The sequence below is a fragment of the Odocoileus virginianus genome, chromosome 31 (genome assembly GCF_023699985.2).
Source record: "Odocoileus virginianus isolate 20LAN1187 ecotype Illinois chromosome 31, Ovbor_1.2, whole genome shotgun sequence".
In the NCBI taxonomy this organism is placed as follows: Eukaryota; Metazoa; Chordata; class Mammalia; order Artiodactyla; family Cervidae; genus Odocoileus; species Odocoileus virginianus.
This window is the reverse complement of record NC_069704.1, coordinates 22,549,002-22,572,298: the sequence shown is the minus strand read 5'-3', so window position 1 is coordinate 22,572,298 and position 23,297 is coordinate 22,549,002. Positions and strand designations below refer to the sequence as shown.

Sequence of the window (23,297 nt, the reverse complement as noted above, 5' to 3'; positions counted from 1 at the left end):
ATTCTGCAATCGAGGAGGATTTTTCTCCTGCCACCCATGTGGGAATTGGGGCAGCTATGGCTCCCCACAAGGCCTCCACCCCCTCAGCAGCCTCCTCTAAGCCTTCCTGACTATAAACCACCATGACTGAAGGCGTGGATGGGGCAGGACTCATGGGGCCGCTGGCCCATAGTGTGGGGCTGGCTGTGGGGTGACCTTCTGGGGAGGCCAGTGTTGACGAGGAGAAGCACCATCATGCCCTGAACCAGCATCTTGCCTGTTTCTCTTTGATGCATTTTGCATTTTGTGAGGAAGCATGTATGGCAGGGGCCGTGGTCAGGTGGAACAGTCAGGATTTTTGCTCCTGTGTGCTAGGTTCATGTATATTATGGGCTGAATGTTTGTGTCTCCCCAAATCCAAATGTCGGAGCCCTAATTCTCTGAATGTGATGGTATTTGGAGATGCAGCCAGTGAGGAGGTAATTAGGTTAAATCATGTCATGAGGATGGGGTCCTAATACGATAGGATGATGGCCTTTGAAGAAGAGATAGAAGCACCAGAATCTCTCTCTTTCTCTCACCACATGAGGAACGGTGAGAAGGCAGCTGTCTGCAAGCCAGGAGAGGTTCCTCACCAGGAACCCTCCTTGCCAACATCACCCTGATCTCAGACTTGCAGCCTGAGATCCATGAGGCATGAGTGTGTGTGGTTGCAGCCCTACCCCTGGTCTGCGGTCTTCATGGCGGCCCGGGCTCACTGGGACAGCACGTCTGCCACTCTGGTCTTGGGGTACTGCTATCCAGTGTTGGCTGTTGAGGTGCAAGTTGTTCCCTGATCCTCTTTTCTGGAATCCGCCCCTCCAGGGAGTGACAACATGAGGCCAGTGGGGTGAGCAGTTTTAGAAGCAGGACCCATCTCTCCCTCACCCATGTCATGTCCTTCCTTGCCTCTTCCTGAGTCTCGTCAGTCACCTTCTGCTGTGTTAGGGTCCTTGGGAGAGGGGCCCCCCCTCTCCCGCTGCCCTCCCACCACTCCTGATCCGCTTGCTGACAATTAACGGGAAGGAGAGCGCAGACTGGGCAGCAGCGACTCACAAGAGACACTCTTTTTACTCAGATAATCTGATGAGTCATTTGAAACAACCACAGAGAGGGGAGAGGAGTGTTTTCAGTGCACTTCAGATTCAAAAACGAAGCACATTTTCTAGTGTTTGTTTCTGATGTAGTGAGTACCTGTCAAGTGTAAAGTATGCTGGAGTAGAAAACTGTTTGCTAGAACCCTAAATTCGTTGGTATTTAAAATATGTTTTCCGTTCTATTCCCCATTCTGTAATTATAATTATTTTGTTACATTAAATTCCTTGTCTTTTTTTTTTTGAAGATAAAAATTATTATTTCGTTTTATTTTTTTTCCATTTATTTTATTAGTTGGAGGCTAATTACTTTTACAATATTGTAGTGGTTTTTGCCATACATTGAAATGAATCAGCCATGGATTTACATGTGTTCCCCATCCCGATCCCCCATGTTTTCCAAACTTGAGTCAGAGAGGAATGACAGGACAAATTCTGGGCAAGGTAGGGACCTGCTTAGAAAACCTTGCGTCGGTACGCAGACCCCTGGGGAGGGGTCCACACATGGCGTGGGTCTGCCTCACTGCCTGTGTCCACAGACTCTGGCAACTAGGATTGGGATCTGGGGTGGAGGGATGTTCCACAGTGTTGAGATCTTCACTCCTCAGAGACAAACTTGGTTTCTTTTTGCTTAAGTCTTACTAGTCAGAAACATTTTGCACATGAAGGATTTCATGGCTAAACTCTGCTAGTCAGATGCTCAAGTTAAGTGTTAGTCGCTCAGTCGTGCCCAACTCTTTGCGACCCCATGGACTGCAGCCTACCAGGCTCCTCTGTCCATGAGATTTTCCAGGCAAGGATACTGGAGTGGGCAGATGCTCAAAGTATGGAATTTAAGCTTAAATTCCATAAACGTGTTGGTTGTGGAGGTGGGGGAATCATGTATTTCACTTAAACCTAGACCTAGGGACTTCACTGCTGGTCCAGTGAATAAAAATTTAGCTTGCAATGCTGGACACTTGGGTTCAATCCCCGGTTGGTCCAACATACCTCAGAGCAACTAAGCCTGTGCTCCACAACTACTGAAACCCGTGTACTCTGGAGCCTGCATGCTGCTTTGTGAAGCAATGAAGATCCCTCATGCTGCAGCTAAGACCCAACTCAGCCAAATAAATAGTTAATAAACTCTAAAAAAACAACCTAGACATATTTTTCCCCAGTGTTTAAAATAAATCTCAAGCCAACGGAAAAGTTGATCATGCATACAGTAGACTGTACAGTTGGGAGCATCCATGTACGTGCACGTGTGTGGACATGCTGAGCTGTGACCCATGATCCCTGAGTGCTGTCACCCAAACATGATCTAACCTCCAGTCCCCATTCAGATTCCCCAGCCGTCCTGCTGAAATGCAGTCAGTGAATCACACTGAATGCACTGTCTCCCCCGTTCACCGCTCCTGACCTGGGAGGTGGCAAATCTGAATACTGCTTCCACCAGCCTGTTAGAAATGTAACTACAGTTTTTTCCATGCCCCCAGCCCTTTCTTCTCTGTGACTGTGATTGTTTCCCTGGCTCTGACAGACATCGAGGCCACTAATCCACCCATCACAGTTGGGATGTCCATCTTCTTAATCTCCAGGCTGTCAAATGGAAAATGGAACCCTTCATTGCCGTGTGCTTCCTGGGTTGCCGGCAGTACACATACCCTTTCTGGTCAGCACTGCCGGATGGGTTTTTTTCTTCTCCAGCTTGCTATGTTTTGACCATTTTCCTCCTGAGATGCTTTCTTACTCATTTGTATAGACTTCTCACATACTCAGGGATGGACATGCCTTGTCTGTCATTTTGCTCTCGTGTCCCCCACTTTGTCACTGTTGATCTGTCTCCTTCTTTCGGTGGACAGACCCCGTCCAGTCCTCTGTGTGCTGGACCTGTCTGTTTTTCCCCTTTCTTGACTTTGAGCTCTCTCGCCAGGTGCAGAGAGATGGTCCCAAGACTGAAATGGTCACCCATACTTCATTAGTGCAGCACGCTTCCATCTTTAATACTCTGATCACCAGTCCATCTGGAGTGTATCTCAGTGGGTGGGATGAGGTGGAGGTTCTGCTCCTATTTTCTGTTATCTGTTCATTGGATGGCCTGCTCCCCCACTGCTTTGAAGGCATCTTTACTGATATTAAAAGTCTGTGTGTGGCCTTCTGGTTCCTTCCGGAGCACATCCTGTGTTTGGTTTGCCCTGGCTGTTCTGTGACCCTCGAGACATCAGCATTGACCGTCTCGGTCTTACAGAGGAGTCAACTGAGGCTCCAGGACCTCGAGGTGCTCTCGAGGGTGTCAGAGGGTGCCAGGGTGATAGAAGTTGCCAAGGTGCTGGCCTCCAGACCTGGGACCAGCTGGTGACAGCATACGTGCTATCCCTGACATCTCCCCAGAAGAGCAAGTCTGAAAATTAAATGATCCAACAAAGATGCATGATCAGGATGACTGCAGGATTTCAGACATTTTATAATACTCTTCCTTTCTGCTCAATTATAGAACTTAACATCCTTCAAATTTCTGGGGAAAAATGAAGATGGCAAAGGAAGGTGTCCCTTTGACCCAGCACAGAGCTACACATCTGTCATGGTCGGTGAGTCCTGCTCTTGGTGTCTGTTCCCGGCTTGGCCCCACTGGACCCAGGCGGCCCCGTTCCTCCTCCTCTGTAGTGATCCCCTCTGCTTAGTACCCATATTCACCGTCCTCACAGAAGGTCCAGGAGTCTCTATAGCGCTCTTGGATTCGTTGTTCAGTAGGATAAATGGCCACCTCCGCAGTCTTTGAGTTAGCTTTGGGACAAGATTATTTTGTATCTGTCATCTGTGCAAATGACCTGGATGAGTCGGTCAGATTGAGGGAATGCTTTTGTTCAAGAGATGTTTGTGACTGAGCCGTGGCCTGCCTTGAAATGCTCTTGCACACCCACCCAAGGCAAGCAAGCCAGGAGCCCCGTGTGCACCCACTGTTGTGTTTGTCATTTTACTGGATGCAGGAATTGCTTGTGTTGTTCTTGGCCCCAGACAGTTTATCATGGAGCACAAAATCCCCCATGTCCAGAAACAGGAGACTCAGGAAACAGAAACACGCACCCAGAAGCAGGATGGTGGTCTCTCTGTTTCCTGGGAGGGCTTGTATCCGGTTGGGAGGAAAAGTGGTGCTGGGGCATCAGCGTGTCACCAACACTGTGTTAATCCCCTTTTCCTCTTTCCTCCTGCGTCACTGAAGATGGAGAGCTTTATTCTGGGACGTCGTATAACTTTTTGGGAAGTGAACCTATCATCTCCCGAAATTCCACCCACAGTCCTCTGAGGACAGAGTATGCGATTCCTTGGCTTAATGGTAAGAAGCGGGCCGCGTGGTGGAAGGTGTATTTGTGCTCGGGGTGGCTCCCTCTCCACCGGAGCCCCCACTCTAGTTCGCCCTCTGCCGGCTCCCAGCCTCATGGGAAGGCGTCTGTGGCTCATCTTCCTGTGTCGTGGGGTTCACGTCAGGCCCGGTGAGGTGGGGGTTCTTCTGGAACCACTTGGGGCTCCACCGCCAGCATTTGGGGGCTTGTTTTCTTCTCTGCTAAGTAAGCTGGTTGTGTGCTAAGTCACATCTGACTCTTTTCAACCCTATGGACTATAGCCCACCAGGCTCCTCTGTCCATGGGATTCTCCAGGCCAGAATATGGGAGTAGATTGCCATGCCCTCCTCCAGGAGATCTTCCCAACCCAAGAGATTGAACCTGTGTCTCTTATGTCTCCTGCATTGGCAGGCAGGTTCTTTACCACTAGTGCCACTTGTGAGCCGGTTTAACCTTGCCTTTACCCTCCTTGAAAGTAGATCTGAGAGGCTCAGATTGACAAACTCGGGCTCGTTAGATCAGCATGTGACACTATACCGTTATCTCTGGATGTCACATGTCCACATTGGATTCACAATCAGATGGCTCATGGCTACTCACAGGAGACTTATCTCCTGGGCACTGGCCAGCCTGCCAGAGCCTTGGGGCACCCGGATCTGGTGGTCAGTAGTTTGTCTCTTAGGGATGGGCTGTTTAAACCAGCGAATGCATATTCCCCAGTGAGTCTCTAGGGATGGTGGGGTCTGGCTCTCTGTTGCCTCCAGGCTGCCTGCCAGTTTAAAGATCCAGCCCTCCGTTCTTGGGCTGGACTGGGAGGCTGTGTGTCAGAAGCCCCACCTCCAGCATCTCCTTAGCCCAAGGAGGACAAGATGGGGCCCGTCATCATTCCTGGGCCCTGGAGTCTGTGTGGGGTGTGGCACAGGCACCCCCCCCCCACGTCCTGACGGGGGTGCCCGGGCCCTCTGGGGCTAATCAGAGCGTCCGTCCCTGCAGAGCCCAGCTTCGTGTTTGCTGACGTGGTACGAGAGACCCCGGAGGGCGAGGACCTCGGGGACGACAGGGTATACTTCTTCTTCACGGAGGTGTCTGTGGAGTACGAGTTTGTCTTCAAGCTGATGATCCCCCGGATAGCGAGGGTCTGCAAGGTGAGCCCACCCCCGCCGTTCTCTTTGGTCCCTGCACTTGGGGAGAGTGCGTCACCTGGGATCCACGCTTCCTCTGAGGTGCCTGTCCCCTACCGCTTATTCTTCCACGCCACAGACAGCGGTGTGGATGGGCTGACGGGCCCAGCCTTCATCCTTCCTGCAGGTCGCCTTGGGGACCACAGGAGCACCAGCCCATGTGTGAGAGTGACCGGCTTTCTGTCCTCAGGGCTCTGTTCTTAACACATTCCTTAAACCTCTCCCAGTTTATGGGAAGTTCATTTTCCTATACTGTATTATTAACCAAAACCTGTCCCTGGTGGCTCAAAACAGTAAAGAATCCGCCTGCAATGCGGGAGACCCAGGTTCAATCCCTGGGTCGGGAAGATCCCCTGGAGAAGGGAATGGCAGCCACTCCAGTATTCTTGCCTGGAGAATTCCATGGACAGAGGAGCCTGGTGGGCTACAGTCCCTTGGGTCACTAAGAGTTGGATGTGACTGAGCGACTAACGCTTTCACTTTCACATTGTAATCAGGGGTTTTTCCATTCCAACATAAAGGTTGTGGGGGAGGCGTTATCACTGTGTCCAGAATGAGTACAGATGCTTCAGTTTCTGATCTTCTGTGTCCAGTTCTCAGAGTTTCAGTCTTCTGTCCAGACCCAGTCATGTTAGGAGTGTTCCATGATTGTCGCTTAGTGTTCTGTTCACTAAAAAGTGCTTTGGGGAAACTGAAAGGTCCAGAGCATCTCGGCAGATAACTAAACAGCTGGAAGGAAGTAGAAATCTGATCTCCTTGAGAAATGCCTTTTAGGGGAGACCTCATCTACGCCACACTGGCCAGAGACAGACTGGGGAGCCTGTGTGTCCTCCGGCCCCTGGCTCTGCCGGTCACTCACAGATGGGTCTTGAGTCTGAAGGTGGATGTGAGCCAAAGGGCTAAAGCGGTGACTGAGCAGGAGGACAATGGGGCATCTGCTTTGTGACGCCGATTGTTCTGTCTGCAGTTGGGTGACTGCTCATGGAGCTGTTGTTGTGGGTTGGGTTTTGTGCTTTAATCCATAACCTGAGCTGGCACAGAAGGGGTTGCTGGAGTCACTGGTGGTCTGCAGCTGGCTTTCCTTTTTGGCCTCAGCTTCCTTTCACTGAGGCAGAGCTGCTCGGGGCTGGAGTACATCCCTCATCACCGGCTCTTCTTTGTGGGGAGCCTCCCCTCCTCTCACTGCACACATCTTCGGGGTTCCAGCGGGACCAGGGCGGCCTGCCTTCCCCCTACCTCACCTGTCTTTGGGGTTCCAGGGGGACCAGGGCGGCCTGAGGACCTTACAGAAGAAGTGGACCTCCTTCCTGAAGGCCAGGCTCATCTGCTCCCGGCCGGACAGCAACCTCGTCTTCAATGTGCTGCGGGACGTCTTCGTCCTCAGGTCTCCGGACCTGAAGGAGCCCGTGTTCTACGGGGTCTTCACCCCGCAGCTGTGAGTGCTCCAGGCGGGCGGGGGTGGGGTGTTTGCAACGCAGGCTCCTTCCCCACCACCCCTCCGCACCCTGCCCCCCACCTCAGAGCAGTCACATCACCCCCTCCTCCCCAGGAACAACGTGGGGCTGTCTGCCGTGTGCGCCTACAACCTGTCCACGGCCGAGGCGGTCTTCTCCCGTGGGAAGTATATGCAGAGCGCCACGGTGGAACAGTCCCACACCAAGTGGGTGCGCTACAACGGGGCTGTGCCCACGCCGCGGCCTGGGGCGGTGAGTGGGTGCGGGCTTCCCCCTGGGAGTGGGAGTGCTGGGGGCACGCTGTCCGCTTCCTGGGTCCTTTCCCATCAGCATGCTGTGTCACAGCCGTTGCTGTCAACTGCCCGAACGAGAAGGTGTTCTGGCTGGCACCAGATGTTTTGTGGGATTAACATTGCACAATAGAATTAGATCTGTTTCGTTTTCTGTGTCTTGCAGAGAAACATGATTTCTTGGCAGAGAGATGAGCGCTACTCTCCATTCGTTAATATGAGTCACATTTTTTATTTCCCTTAAAGTGGTAAATTTGATGTAGAAATCGGTGTGGGTATCTAGGCTGTGGCAGCATCCATTTATGATGGATGAGCCGGTGAGCCGGGCTGTGTACATGGTCCATGGGTGGGACTGTGACCTGGGAGAGTGGCCTGAGGCTTAGAGCTCCCTCCCAGGACCGTCCCCTCTGCGGATGCACCTTTGCTGACAGGTCAGCTCTTTTCCTTCTTGTCATTAAGCAAAAGGCCTTTACCTGTGGGCGTGAATTTTGGTGTACACACATTAGGAGCTAGGACAGAAAAAAGAACCTTCATGCTCTCGAACTTTATGCTGTTTATATTTATAACTGGACTGTTTTTAGCCATTTTTCCAGGCTTCTCTCCTGGGAGAGCTAGCAAAAGAGAAATGTGTGGTTTTCAGTTCCAGACGTCTGACATGATTTTTTTCATTTATGAGTTGATGAAAATGACTTCATTGACTACATATAATGAGACACCATTGTGTCCTGTGGAAAAGAAGACAGTTGCATTTCCTACCTGCTTTATAACTGTGTCTTTAGATTCCTGGGGAAAGGTCAACTCAGTGTTTCCATCTTGGCAAGAAATCCATAGTGTACTCCTAAGTTCTACACGTCGGGGAAGCCTCGACTCTTGTGTGAGCGCGTGCTGCGTGCCCGAGTGCCCATGGTAATGGCTGATATGTTTCCTGCAGTGCATCAACCGGGAAGCACGGGCAGCCAACTTTTCTAGCTCCCTCAACCTGCCAGACAAGACCCTGCAGTTTGTCAAAGACCACCCTCTGATGGACGAGTCCGTGACCCCTATAGACAGCAGGCCCCGGCTGATCAAAGGTGACGTGAACTACACACAGATTGTGGTGGACAGGACCCGGGCCCTGGATGGAACCATCCACGATGTCATGTTTGTCAGCACAGGTGGGTTCCTGGGTAAGAACATGGGTACGTCCAACCAGGGCTTCTTTGGTGGCTCAATGGGTAAAGAATCTGCCCGCCAATGCAAGAGACACCAGTTCAATGCCTGGGTCGGGAAGATCCCTTGGAGAAGGGAAGGGCAACCCACTCCAGTATTCTTGCCTGGAGAATCCCATGAACAGAGGAGCCTGGTGGGCTACAGTTTATAGGGTTGCAAAAAATCAGACACGACTTGAGCAACCAAACAACAATAAAGTCCAGCTAATCTCTGCCACACGGAGCCAGTGTCTCGCCCAGGTGCCCACGTGGTGGGAGGATTTGTTTGTGTGTGGGAGGATTTCTGAGAAGTCCCTGCACCTGGGTGGCTTCAGATCTCTGTGACCATCAGAACACCTGGAGTACCAGTTAAAAATGCAGGTCCTAACCCGGATCTAGAAATTCAGGTCTGATGGGTCAGGGCTGGTGCAGAGGGAGGCCAGGTGGTGCCGTGGAGGCGAGGTGAAAGCTGCAGACAGGCACGTCCTGCCTCCCTGAGTGAACAACTGATCTCGAGACCTGTCCTGACCTGCCATGGGAGGCACACCTCTCCTGGTGGCCTGTAGACGCCAACACAAGCTTCCTGGAATCGAGGTGGTGATCAGGCAAAGGAGCAGCAGCAGTGGGCAGGCTCTGTGCTCAGTCCTGGGTGCTACCCAGCTGCTGGCTTCCCCTGCCTGGGGCTCCTGGTGGGCTGGCACCCCCAGAGGCCTGTGGTGCCTAAGAACCACGTCACATTTATTTGGATGACACAGTGTCGACCATTCTGATGAGGAGTATTGGACTTAACAAAGAGCTGTTTATTTTTCAGAAAAAGATGGGGATGACCCATGCCAGCTGGGTGTCCAGTTGTTTATTTTGCCAATGACTCTTCCCTTTGTGGGTCTAATGCAAAAACATCATCTGTTTCTAAGCCTCCTGTTGGGGGAAGGAGTGGGAGGCAAAAGGGTGACTGTTTGCTGCTGTGGCCAACAGCGCCAGCACTGTCCCCTCCTCCTGGGGACTGATCTGCAGCTTTGACCTTGCAGACCGGGGAGCCCTGCACAAAGCCATCAGCCTCGAGAATGACATCCACATCATTGAGGAGACTCAGCTCTTCCAGGACTTCGAGCCCATCCAGAGCCTGCTGCTGTCTTCCAAGAAGGTAAGTCCCCAGGGGGCTGGCAGGGCGGCCCCACATTTCAGTGACCACAGCCCCGGCTGGGCCAGGCAGGCCCTGTCATCCATCTAGCCCAAATGAACCTACCTTCAGGCTCTTACAGAAAGTTCTTCCATGAGCTGTGGGGTACAGGGAAGGCAAAGAAAGTGAAAATGTTAGTCACTCAGTCGTGTACAACTCTTTGCAATCCCATGGACTATAGCTCACCAGGCTCCTCTGTCCATGAGGATTCTCCAGGCAAGAATACTGGAGTGGGTTGCCATTCCCTTCTCCAGGGGATCTTCCCAACCCAAGGATTGAACCTGAGTCTCCCACATTGCAGGCAGATTCTTTACCATCTGAACCACTAGGGAAGGCAAACTGTGTCCTGAAAGTTGAAGAACCTCCCTGACTTGTTGGGACTTATGTGCAATGCTGTCAGGGGCTCCCTGGGCCATGGAAACACATCCTCATGTGGGAACTTGGTGAGGTTGAGACCTCATCCTCGGGTGCCATCCATGCAGCTCCCTCATTTGCACAGAAAACGGTCCTCTTAAGTGATGACATGCTGTATCTGTAAAGTCTCCTTAGACAGGGTGCTGTCTCCTCACCGGGGGCAGCATGGTTCTTCCATAAAGGGCTGAGAGTGAATGCTGGAGGCTCTGAAGGCTGTGCTGTTGTAGCTCGAGAACAGCCATGGACAGTCCAGAAGCAAGTGAGTCCTGTTGGGCCCTAGCCAAGCCTTATTTATGGGCCCCAAGCTTTGCAGTTCACATTTTCTTTCTTTTCTATTTTTATATTCTTAATTATTTGGCTGCATCAGGCCTTAGTTGTGGCAGACAGGATCTTTGTTGTGCATAAAAAGATATTTTATGCATGGTCTTTTATTACAGCGCACGGACTCTAGTTGCAACACACAGTCTTAGTAGTTGTGATGTGTGGGCTTAGTTGCCCCATGGCTTGTGGGACCTGAGTTCCCTGACCCAGGATCAAACCCACATCCCCTGCACTGCGAGGAGGATTCTTAACCACTGGACCACAAGGAAGACCCCAAACTTTTCATATGTCACAAAATGTTAGTCTTTTGATTCTTCTTCAACCATTTGAATTACGTGAAAATTGTTATTAGTGGGTGGGCTGCCTAGGAGTGGCAAGCGGGCTGGATTTGCCCTGCAGTCCACAGGCTGTCCTCAGCTCCACACCCCAAGGGCCTTTGGAAAATGTGCCTCCTGGGTTACAGCTGGGGTGGAGAGTGGGGAGCGGAGCGTGGGGCGGGCTTCACGTGACCTTGTCCACATCCGGCTCCAGGTGCATGACTGTGAGCCTGGGCGGGCCAGTCCTGCCTCCATCTCCTCCTCTGTGCAGTGAAGTTTGGCGGCCCCTGGGAGGGTCCTGGCCCTGTGCTGTGACGCCCCCCATGCTGTGGCCCCTGGGCTGATAGACTCTGGTCAGCACCAGAAATTGGCCTCCTGGCCACACGTCACATTCCCCTCTGCCGCAGTGCCCCCCATCACTCAGGCTCTCCCACCTGTACCCCGTTTGTAAAGCCTGGCTTAGGGGCACCAGGCTGGCCTGTCCCCACTTCATAAGGTGTCTCCCTGTTGTTGAGATTTTCCCTCTGGACCCACTGCCCTCCTGAGCTTTCCTCCCTTCATGCTGGAAAGAGATTGTTCCTTTGGCCCCCCAGAACATCCTCGCTGCCCTGGGTCCTGATGGGAGCTACACCTGGCTTGTAGGGCCCAGGCTCAGTCCTTCCTCAGCCCCGGGGCTGTGGGCAGCCAGGATTGGGCCCCTGATAAGCAGGTGAGAAAGAAAAGAAGGCAATGTCTCAGTCAGGCTTGTATTTGCAAATACTGCAGTGGGCTTTCATCCTCTCCCCTTCATCAGGAGCTTGAGGACTTGCATCTGGTTTTCAGTCTCCTGTTGCAGGGTCCCCTCCCCTCTCAGCCCCTGCAATCTGTGTCTTCTCCCTCCAGGTCTGAAAGGGAAGGAAGACAGAATAGCCTGGTGGAGTTAGGCTCACAGACTTAGATCTGTGCCTCTCGAGCAGGTGCTTTTGGCCACCCTTTGCCACGCCCTCCCGAACAGTTTGTTGAAATAAGGAAACCCGGGGGCCCTTCTGGCCACCGCCATATTGCTCTGGTACTTCAGCCAAGCTGGGACAAGCATGCTTAAGGCCTCCAGATGGTCAAATACTCATCAGAACCAAGGCCGGGCCCCCAGTGTGGACATGTGGTGAGAACAGGGCTCAGCTCTGCTCCACGACGTCATTGCTGGACCCAGCTGGCCCTGCCATCCTGACCCAAGTCTTCATGGGCACTGATCCCACGGGAGGGATGGAGGAGGGAGGAGAGGAGGGGAGGGGGCAGGATCGCCCATTGGAAGGTCTCACAGGTCAGTCCTTTGCTCACTCCCTGCCATCAGGAAAGGTCAAGCGGCCAGGGAGGGAGCCTGGCGCCCCGGGGAGGGAATCGCCTTTCCCTACAGGAGCCCCCACTGCGCTGGGGCCTGGCTCATTTGCCTAGAACAGGTGGAAATGCATTGTGCAATCATGGGGTCCCACACCTCCTGGGCTGGTGGGCTCAGGGTGGCTTTGGAATGCTGGCTATGCTGCCATGGCAGCAGGAAGCGGCTGTTTGGGGTAAAGAGACACCAGTTCCTCCCCGCTCCCCAGCGGCAGGCTCTTCTGGGTCAGTCATGCCTGGTCCTCACTGCAGAAAGCTAATGAGCAGGCACCACAGGGCTGGGCGAGCGCAGAACGGCCGGCACACAGCCTCCACCAGGGAGCAGGGTTCCTTGTCACTACCTCCTGTCCCCTCACAGCAAGGGCATTGTGGTAAATGCACTTCATAAATTGTACCGTTTTAATTATTTTTGTGTGTACACCTTAGAAGCAGTAAATACATTCACACTGTGAAACCCTCCTCCCCATCCTTCCCCAGAACATCTTATCTTACACCACTAAAACCCCATGCCCGTTAACCACTGAGTCCCCCTTCCTCCCATTCCTCAGCCCCTAGCACCCACCCCTCTGCATCCCACCTCTGTGTCTTTGACTACTCTGAGAAGAACCTCATGTCATTGGAATCCGACAACATTCGTCCTTTTGAGATGAGCCTATTTCCCCTAGCATCATGTCCTAAAGGTTCATCCGTGTTGTAGCAGCTGACAGGATCTCCTTCCTGTTTGGGGCTGAGTCGCATTCCATCCTATGCATACCCCACATCTGCTTTATTCACCCCCTGGTAGACACTGGGGTTGTCTCTCCCCTGCTGCATGACAGGCCTGCTCTCGTCTCTGGTGCGTGCGTGGCAGGCGTGCTCTGGGTCCCGGGGCCGGGCTAAGTGTGGTTTTTCTGTGGACGTTCTGTAATGGTGAGATGCCACCTGTGCAGCAAAGGCAGGAGCCCCTCCAGCTCTGGCCGCGTCCACCCACGACCACCCACCCGTGGACCCAGACATGGAGAGTCCAGTGCTGCAGCTGAGGGCAGTCCCCCAGAGGGTGGGGGCCTGAGTGTGTGGACCCAGACATGGAGAGTCCAGTGCTGCAGCTGAGGGCACAGTCCCCCAGAGGGTGGGGGCCTGAGCGTGTGGACCCAGACATGGAGAGTCCAGTGCTGCAGCTGAGGGCAGTCCCCCAGAGGGTGGGGGCCTGAGCGTGTGGACCCAGACATGGAGAGTCCAGTGCTGCAGCTGAGGGCAGTCCCCCAGAGGGTGGGGGCCTGAGCGTGTGCATACTCAGCACATCTCACAGGAGCCAGGTGGTACCTGGCCAGATTGTTTTCTCTCACTCAAGAGTTGAGGTGGAATAGTCCTGCTCCTTCCCCCGTGCTCCTATCGAACCTGAGCAGGTATGCTGGTAACAGCGCCCTAACTCCCCTCCACACGCCCGATCCCCACGTTCCTGCAACCTGCTTTCTGACTCCAGGGCCACACGTGGCCTTGGCACCTCTCCTCAGTCCTCCCCGTCTGGATGGCTCCCCATCTGCCCTCGTCTTGGTGACCTTGACACTTTTGGAGAGTACTAGTCAACGTTTGGTGGAATGCCCTTGAGTTTTGGGCATACCTGGTGTTTCTTGTGTTTAAATAGGGGTTGAGCATTTTGGGGAGATGACCTCTGTCTCAGGAATGTGGAGTCAGTGTGACCTCTTGTTTTTTTTTTTTTTTTTTTTTGGCTGCATCCAGTTTTACTTTTAGCATGTGGGATCTTCATTGTGGCATGCAGGATATAGTTCCCTGACCAAGGCTCAAACCCAGGAGCATTGGGAGTATCTAGTCTTAGCCACTGGACCACCATGTTATCCCCCCACTCTGTGGTCAGTGGGAGCAGCCCACCGCATGGGGCCAGGAGCCAAGCCCCAGCTTCTGGAGGAGGGGTTGAAGAGTCTGGGGGCCACATTCAGCCCCCGCAGTGGCTGACACTTAGTTGTGGGCAACTGTGGGCTTCCCTGGTGGCTCACATGGCAAAGAATCTGCCTTCAACGCAGGAGACCTGGGTTTGATCCCTAGGTCAGGAAGACCCCCTGGAGAACGGAATGGCAACCCATTCCAGTATCCTTGCCTGGAGGATTCCATGAACAGAGGAGCCTGGAGGGCTACAGTCCATGGGGTCGCAAAGAATCAGACATGACGGAGCGACTAATGCTCTGAGGCTAAATAGACACGCAGTTCTGTCTTGCCCACTGACTTCCATGTCCACCCGTGGGCCTTGCCTGCTGCGATCACTGCTATGAGGTCTCAGGCCACTTTACTGTTCCACATTCATTGGAGTGGGTCAGCTGCAGTCATGCGGGCTCAGCCCTGCCCTGTTGGGGAGCAAGGGCTGGAGGCTGAGTGGGCTGTAGGATGGGGGGATGGAGGCAGCCTGGGACAGGCTGCCCCCTCCCCAACCCCGGCCACCTGCTCCACTCTGCATGAGTGTCCGCACCCTCGCCAGGGCCCTTCTATAGGATCCTGCTGAAGTTGCCCACTGGGCCAGTCACCCCAGGAAACTTTTCCTCTCCTCCGAGTCACATGATCCCAACTGTGATCTGAGATGTTGTCCTGATTCCTTCTTATGAATACCAGGGTGCTCCTGGCCTCAGTGCCCAGGTCTCTGCCTACGTGGACAGGCCAGCACTGGGCCTGGTGCTCTGTTACTTGCCTTCACAGTGTGACGCCGTCGCAGGGGCACTGCCCTCTCTTTCGGCTGTGCTCACACATGGTGGGTCTGTGACCCCTGGGCCTTCGAGGCATCACGGGCCAGGGGATCTGGGGTCACACGGGGACTTTGCACTCCAGCCAGACAGGTTACTTGAAAACGGGTTTCCAAGGACAGAGGCTGTGTTTCATCTGAGTCTCAAATAGGAAGCGCTGTGTAAATTTGGCAATTTTTTGACATTAAACAAAGGCCTTTCTAGAATGTCAAGGTGAGAGTGACTCATTAGCAGAGGAGAGAGAAAACACTGAGCTTCTGAATGGCCAGCCCTGAGTCTGCTGGTGGGCTTCCGGTGGACACCGAAGGGCAGCCTTCATTCTAGCTGAGCTCAGTGAGAGCAATCAGCCTGCCCCGATGGCCTCTGCACCCAGTTTTCCTTCTGTGCTGCGGGCTCTGGGGCCATCGGCCTGAGAGGGAGGTGTCCCAGGCCCAGTGTTGCGGAGCATGGAGGAGCCTGTTCTGCTCTCTGCTACTTTCCCTGGTGGCTCAGATGGCAAAGAATCTGCCTACAGTGCAGGAGACCCAGGTTCAGTCCCTGGGTTGGGAAGATCCCCTGGAGGAAGGTGTGGCAACCTACTCCAGTATTCTTGCCTGGAGAATCCCATTGAGAGAGGAGCCTGGCGAGCTACAGTCCATGGGGTCACAAAAGAGTCAGATATGACAGAGCGACTAACACTCACAGACACTCTGCGCGTGGCTCTCCATTTCCCTAGCTGTGTTCATTTCTTGTAGATGCGAGAGCAGTGACTGCCTCCTCACTTGTCTTACCCTGTTTATTAAAACTCTGCTCTCCTCCAGCGTTCACTGCGGCCTCGCTGGATTCACACACTGTTGTCTATGTGCTGGTGTTCATGTGTGCGAACACGAGATGGGTTTTGGAGCCTCTGAGCCTCACTCTGGCCTAGTGAGGCTGGGAGGGCAGCCGGGAGTGTCAGGCTAGTGCACCTTCCTGAGCAGAGTGGGCAGAGGAGGTGCAGAGAAGCACTGCTGACAAGTAGGATGAGGGTGAGCACTCGGAAGGGGAGGGAGGGGTTTGGAGCAAGGCCCAGTGTACTCTGAGTTAGTCTGTGGGCTCCCCCCAGCCTGCAAAACCACGCGCTGCCCATGATGTCACAATGCTGCTATGCAGATCTGTCTAGGATCTAACCTGGCCTTGTACCACTTCCTCCTCCAGAAGCTCGGGGAGATGCCTTGTCACCATTCCTCCCTGTGAGCTAGAGAGGCACCCAGCCCTTGAAGGCTGCCCCACCCCATGCCCACCGCTCTCGTCTGTTTCACACCCACAGGGTAGGAAGTTTGTCTATGCCGGCTCCAACTCGGGCGTGGTGCAGGCCCCTGTGGCCTTCTGCGGGAAGCATGGCACCTGCGAGGACTGCGTGCTTGCCCGGGACCCCTACTGCGCCTGGAGCCCAGCCATGGCCGCCTGTGTCACCCTGCACCAGACTGACGGCCCCAACAGGTAGCGTGCGTGGCATGCGGGCGCCCTGCCCAGCCCTGTGGCCTGACGCATGTGCACCCTGTAACCCGTGGCCCGTTATCTTTCAGGGGGCTGATTCAGGAAATGAACGGGGACGCATCCACTTGCCCTGGTAAGTCGCCCGTCCCCGCCACCTCCCCTTTAGGGGCGGCCGGGTCTCCTAACCATTTCATGACGCTTTGGTGTTGTAGCATTTCGCACGTTTTGTTTTTCTTTCTCTACTCGGAACAGAGGTCGAGTATCTCGTGGCAGACCCCCGTGATGTTTCTCTGTCCCTTGTATCACAAAACAGGATGCTGAAGCCATGCAGAGTGTGTTTACTGGGAGGCACTCTCATCCCAAACCGTGAAGTCCACTCTTGACACGCCTCTCTCTTCCGCTTAGCTTGGGGCTACACCTCTTGTGGGGCTTCCCCGGTGGCTCAGTGGGTAAAGAATCCATCTGCGATACAGGAGATGCAGGAGACATGGGTTTGATCCCCGAATTGGGAAGCTCTCCTGGAGGAGGGCATGGCAACCCACTCCAGTATTCTTGCCTGGAGAATCCCATGGACAGAGGAGCCTGGCCGGGTATAGTCCATGGGGTCACAAAGAGTCGGGCACAGCTGAGCACACATGCATACACACCTCTTGTGAGCCGGAGGGAGCTGCTCAGGAGACATTAGTTCCCGTTCCCTTTAGGTCATCCCATCCCTGCCAGGAGGTCAGGCATGTCCCAGCTGAAGGCAGGTGTGCCCTGGGCTCCCATCCCTAACCTGACAGATGTCATCAGTTAAGACAGGTTTAGGAGGAGGGTGGCAAGGCCTGCCGAGCTGCTAGCAGAAGTCCGATGTGTTTGACTTGGTGCCGCCACCAGAAGGCACAGCTGGCTTCTGTGCGGCCTCCCTGGCCTGGGGAGTTCTCCCCGTCCCCTGGGGCTGCCACTGGGAGCTCATCTTTGCTTTTTGGTCACGCATGTCTTTATCTCCTTAGCTGTTCTGGAAGATTCCATGTTGCTCCACTGGGTGAAATTCTTGTGTCCTCTTGTACGTGTTGACCTATTTTCGAGAGACGTGTTGAGTGGGGTTGTTGATGCTGTGCACATTTATTTTAATGTTCCAGATAAAATTAAAGAAAGTTACCTGCAGCATTTTTTCAAGCATGGCGGCACAGCAGAACTCAAATGTTCCCAAAAGTCCAACCTGGCCCGGGTGGTATGGAAGTTCCAGAACGGCGTGCTCAAGGCTGAAAGCCCCAAATACAGCCTGGTAGGCAGAAAGAACCTGCTCATCTTCAACCTGTCAGAAGGAGACAGCGGGGTGTATCAGTGCCTGTCGGAGGAGAGGGTCAAGAACAAGACAATCTTGCAGGTGGTGGCCAAGCATGTTCTGGAGGTCAAGACAGTCCCACGAACCACAGTGGTCTCTACGTCGCCGGCCACTCGGACAGAAGGCAGTCGGATCACCCCCAGAGTATCAGTGGGACCCACCCCAGTCTCCTTTCCCCAGACCCCAGCTGTGCGGGTCACCACGCCGGGTGCTGTCCCCCCACCGTCCAGCCCCGTGGCACCCACCAGTACGTCCTGCGAACCAAAGATAGTCATCAACACGGTCCCGCAAGTCCACTCGGAGAAGACACTGTATCTCAAGTCCAGTGACAACCGCCTCCTCATGTTTCTCTTCCTCTTCTTCTTCGCCCTCTTCCTCTGCCTCATCTCCTACAACTGCTATAAGGGCTACCTGCCCGGACAGTGCTTGAAATTCCGCTCGGCTATGCTCCTCGGGAAGAAGAAGCCCACGTCAGACTTCTCAGACTTTGAGCAGAGTGTGAAGGAGACGCTGGTGGAGCAGGGCAGCTTCTCCCAGCAGAATGGGGGACAGCCCAAGCCGGCCCTGGACACCGGCTACGAGACGGAGCAGGACACCATGGCCAGCCGGCTGCCCACGGACCGGGAGGACTCGCAGAAGATCGACGAGCTCCCTGGCAGGGACCGGCCGTTCGACGTCAAGTGCGAGCTGAAGTTCGCCGACTCGGACGCGGACGGGGACTGAGGCCCCGGCCGCCCACAGGTCCCTTGTGTTGCCAGCTCAGCGCCCCATCCAGTGCTGCGTAGGTAGCCGTTGTCAGCAAACCTCCGTCTTCTGTGTCTTTTCTCTTGGGTCGCGCTTGTGACTTGGTTTCTCTTTGTCCTTTTGGAAAACAGCGAGCATCGAGTCCGGCCTCCCTGGTCGGTGGGGCGTTTGGAGTCAGGCCCGCAGGCTCACCCGCGGCCGCTCTGCGGCGGAGAGATGGCCACACTGCCACTGGCCTGAGAAGAAAGTCTGTGAACGTCCCCTCCTCATAGCAGCCACTGAAAGATAATTTAATTCCAGATTGGAAATGACATTTTAGTTTATCAGATTGGTAACTTATCACCTGTTGTCCAGGTTGGCACAGACCTTTCCTTCCACGTCATTACTTTGTAGGATTTTGCTTTAATTATGTTGGCGTGTTGGGTCATTTTATTTTTTTAATTACTAAAGCAGATGTTTTAATATTTGGAAGGTGTACATCTTCTGAATTTTGTTGTATATTAGGATAAAGGTATGGCTTACGTTGCTTAAGATTCTCAGGGATAAACTTACTTTTGCTAAATGCATTCTTTTCCGCTTTTAGAAATGTAGACAAAATCATCTCTTGATCGCATTTCTTTTTTTAATTATTCTTAAAATTTTGTTCCTTGAGGGAAGCATCGTTTTCAGAGATTTTTCTTTCTGTACCTTTTTACTCTTGTCTTAACTCTTTCGAGGAAAAGGCTGTGGGGGACCATCCCATGACACTGGGCAGAGTTTGGAGGGAGGGACGGGCCCCAGCATGCTCTGGATGGAGCTGGGCTAGCCCAGAGCTGAGAGGACAAGCGTGTTACAATCTAATGCCCATGGCCACTGGTGAAAACCTCTTGTTCAGGCAGAATGTTCTCCAGGATATCTTGGTCATCTGAACATCTCCTTTTTCATTTTGCTTCCATCTCATACCCTCCGCCCGCCCAGACTTTCTGTTTGGCCTAACTGAGCTGTCCACAACTGGAAAAGAGCTGGGTGGCCAGGGGGCAGCCAGGTCAGTGACCACAGCCCCCCAGCCCCCACATGCTGCTGCCGCAGACCTGCCAAGCCTGGTGCCACCTGTCAAGGTGCAAGTGGGCCGCACGGTCCTACCATCACCGACGTCACACTCCACCTCCTGCTTTCCAGACGCCCACAAGAGGAGGCTTTCTTTCCGTGGCAAAGAGCAATAAACTCTGAGCGTGTGTGCCTGTGTGGCCGATGTCATCTTCCAGCATGATAGGATTTGACCGTTCTGGTGTAAACATTTGTGTTTTATAAGATTTACTTTGTTTTTATTTTTCTACTTTGAATTGTATACATTTGGAAAGTAACCGAATAAACAGAAGCTTATATCCTTGATGCGGGCACGTGGTTCTCTGCGGCTCCTCCGCCGCCTCCCCGCGTGGCCTGGGCCCCTTTTCTCTCCTCTGCTTCATTCTCCTTCCCCAGCATGCGGTGCACTCCTGATGACTTCTCCTCAGAGCCCTCTCTCTTTTCTGTCCTCTGTCTCGCAGCCTCATCTCCTCTGCCCTTCCCTCCTCCGGGGTCCTCTTCCCTGTCCTGTCTGGGCCCCGACTCATCTTCCTCTCCCCGAAGCCCCTGGCCGGCCTCGGGCCCAGGGCCTGACAGCCGCCTGCAGGTCACCTTGCTGCCGCCCTTCCTCAGCGACCAGGCCCAGCACGTGCATGCCCTGGGAACCTTCCATCTCTTCTGCCAGGCCACAGGTGAGCAGGGCACCTGTCCAGGTGTGGGTGGGGGGGACTTCCTCCAGAAGCACTGCCTTCCTTACTGCATCCCTCCAGTAATCTCCAGCGATGCTTAACCGTGACCCCAGAGCTGTTCCTGTGGACAGTAGGGGTCAACCAGTGTTTTCCATGAAGGACCAAACTCGGACTTTGCAAGCCATGGTTTCTGTTGCAGCTACTCGGCTCTTCTTTTGTAACCTGAAAGCTGCCAATGGGTGGGTGTGGCCATGCACCCAAATTTATTTGCACACTCGAGCTGCAGCTTGCAGTACTGGTATATAAGGTTACTTCTGTGTTGGCTAACACTTTGGGTTTAATAGACGTGGCATCTGGAGATTTAAAAAATGAACTTTAGAGCCTCCAGAATGGGAATTGTTTTAACAATTTGCTTTGAGATGTTTAAACGCAGAAAAGGTGTCAAGTCTAGTGTGCCCTCAGCCATAGGCAGTGTTGGCTCAGTGCTGGACAACACCGAGATGGGGTGTCAGCCACGCCTCTGTGCTGAGCATGTCCCATGGGGGCTCTGGGCAGTGCTCGGCGGCCTGGCCTCCCCGCTGCCACCTTCTAACTCATTAGTAGCTGCAAACACACAGCATGCTCCAGGGCTGCTCAAGAATAAACTTAGGAGGAAAAGCAAATCTCTTTTTTTGTTTTCACTGTTTGGAGAATTTAAGCAAGCTGTGGGAAGTGTTAAGCTGCTACCCACTTCCCTGTGGGTTGACTCACGAGCCTTCAAGCGGCCATTTCCACTGTGACCCTGCACTTGTAGCCGCTGGTGGCTCCGTCTAGGCCCCAGGCATTGGACAGGGAAGTTGTCTATGAAGGAGATGCTTGCAAACAGACCTGCGAGGGGTGGGTCCATGTGGCCCCAGGTCACCTGGGTGCTGTTCTTAGCCCTGACTCCTTGGGCAGGCGCTGGGGAAGTGCTTCAGCCCTCCCTGGCCCAGCCCGCAGTGGCAGCATCCTTCACAGCCACGCTGGGGAAACCACCCAGCAGTGGGAAGGCGGAGACACTTGGTACTGGTGTCTCCAGGCTCCCTGCTGACAGACGCAGGCCTCAGGATCCCCACAGATGGCCTGTGAGGGCCCACCGCTCGATGGAGCAGTTTCACTCCGTCTCCACTCAGGGACCTCCCCTTCCCGAGGGCGGCCTGCTGGTGAGGGGCGGAGTGGACGAGAGCACCTCTCCTCTGCTGAGGCCGTGCTGGGGGCCTGTCCCCAGGCTTTTCCTGCCGCAGGTGGCTGGGTTGGGTACCCCCCATGAGATCTAGGCGGGTGTTGCCCTTTTCTCCTAAATCTAGCCCATGAGCCCACACTGGGTCCCTGCGCGGTGCGGGTGTTCAAGTGCACGGTGTTTAAGAAGGCAGCAGCCCTGGACAGCTCCTCCCTCAAGTGGTGGCCGGCTCCGGAGCTCCATCAGCCAGTGCAGGCTGTGGCTCTGCACAGGTGTCAGCTCCTGCCTCCACCTGCGAGCACCTCCCTGTCCAGGCTGTTCCCACCTGGCCTTGGCCTGGGTGTCACTGCGGAGCTGGGCTTACCAAACTGTCCCACGGTGGCTGGAGCGCTGGCCCAGCTAAGGCCAGGTCAGCTTCTCACAGTGGGGACGGCCTTACAGCTGAGTGACTCTGAGGGGCTTCTCTGCATCTCCAGATTATGCTGGTGGAATGTGTGTGTGCTTGGGCGTCTGTATGTTGATATGTGTACAACATAGGTATGTGTATGTGCTTTGTGTACTGACCTATTTCTGTGTGCACACGTGTGCCTGTATGTCTGTGTGTCCTTGCATGAACATGTATGCAGACACCTGTGTGTGTGAATGTGTTTCTGTTTGGCGCAGAACACTCTGCACAACTGTGCCTTGTGGCCATGCTTCTATTCAAAGGCCTTGAGGCTTGAGTGTGGGGAGGATGAGTTCCGGGTTTTGGGGGTGGTTCTCCTACCTACTGGCTGTCTTCCATTTGAAAGTTAGGAGTTAGGAAAATACCGATAAATGGAGAAAAGGGGTTCTGAGCTGGAGAAATCATGATAGCATGTAGTCGTGTTCTGCTTTTCTGAAAAAAACCCATGCTCTTATGGAAAATTAGAACAGATAAGCAAAGAGATATTCCACTATGTGCATGTGAGCACACTTTATTTTGCCTGTAAATACAGATTAAGATATGGGACATCTCAGAGGTGTGGCAAGTTCAGATTCAGACCCATTGCAATAAAGCAACTATTGTAATAAACTGAGTTGCATGAATTTTTTCCTTTCCCAGTACATTTAAAACTTACATATACACTATACTATAGTCTATTAAGAATGGAATAAGCATTATGTACCTTAATTTAGAAATGCTAAAGGTCATCTGAGCCTTCAGCAAGCTGAGGCACTTACAACAAAGATCACCAGTCATAGTCACCAAACAATTATTATATTAATGATAATGAAAAGGTTTAAAGTGCAGTGAGAATTACCAAAGTGTGATACACAGACAGGAAGTGAGCAAATGCTGTTGGAGAAAATGGCACCAATCAACTTGCTCAATGCAGGGTTGCCACACACCTTTGATTTGCAAAAAACATAATCTCTGCAAAGAGCAGTATAGCATAGCACAGTCAAACGAGGCAAGCCTGTGCAGATCACAGCGATTGGTGATGTGTCCGTATGCATGTCTGTGCAGATCATGTGGTTGCACATGCACGTATATACACACAGAAAGTTTTGCTGTTGTTTAGTCGCCCAGTTGTGTTTGACTCTTTGCCACCCCGTGGACTGTAGCCCACCAGGCTTCTCTGTCCATGAGATTCTCATGGACTCTGGAGAGCTTTCCAGGTGGCTCAGTGGTAAAGAATCCACCTGCCAATGCAGGAGACAGTGGGTTTGATCCCTGGGTCGGGAAGATCCCCTGGAGGAGGGCATGGCAACCCACTCCAGTATTCTTGCCTGGAGAATCCCATGGACAGAGGAGACTGGTGGGTTACAGTGCAAAGGGTCCCAAAGAGTCCCAAAGACACAAGTGAGTGACTGAGCACACACACGCGCGCGGACTCTGAGCCACGCGGGGGAATCCGGAGTGAGTGTCCTTGGTGCGTACTCCGAGCATCTGGGTGCTCAGAGACCAGAACAGCACCCCTATGGGGGCACCTGGC

At 53.5% G+C, this 23,297-nt stretch overlaps 1 protein-coding gene across 6 annotated transcripts in view; it reads left to right on the top strand.

Annotated features, from left to right (window-relative positions):
* The window catches only part of SEMA4D (semaphorin 4D), a 161,094-nt gene that overhangs the window by 100,458 nt on the left and 37,339 nt on the right, over positions 1–23,297 (top strand). For 3 of the 6 annotated variants that reach the window (XR_011484960.1, XR_011484959.1, XM_020886118.2), the window contains exons 8-17: positions 3,589–3,682; positions 4,315–4,428; positions 5,429–5,580; positions 6,876–7,051; positions 7,166–7,322; positions 8,292–8,514; positions 9,576–9,691; positions 16,168–16,340; positions 16,427–16,470; positions 19,935–20,144. Coding sequence is in view for 4 of the 6 variants with exons in the window: in XM_020886118.2 (XP_020741777.2) it covers positions 3,589–3,682; positions 4,315–4,428; positions 5,429–5,580; positions 6,876–7,051; positions 7,166–7,322; positions 8,292–8,514; positions 9,576–9,691; positions 16,168–16,340; positions 16,427–16,470; positions 19,935–20,144 (1,459 nt within the window). In the remaining 2 variants the exon portion in view is untranslated. Of the gene's footprint in view, positions 1–3,588; positions 3,683–4,314; positions 4,429–5,428; positions 5,581–6,875; positions 7,052–7,165; positions 7,323–8,291; positions 8,515–9,575; positions 9,692–16,167; positions 16,341–16,426; positions 16,471–17,458; positions 19,778–19,934; positions 20,145–23,297 lie in introns of those variants that run through there. The other 3 variants (XM_020886117.2, XM_070459387.1, XM_070459386.1) reach the window with 1 other exon arrangement.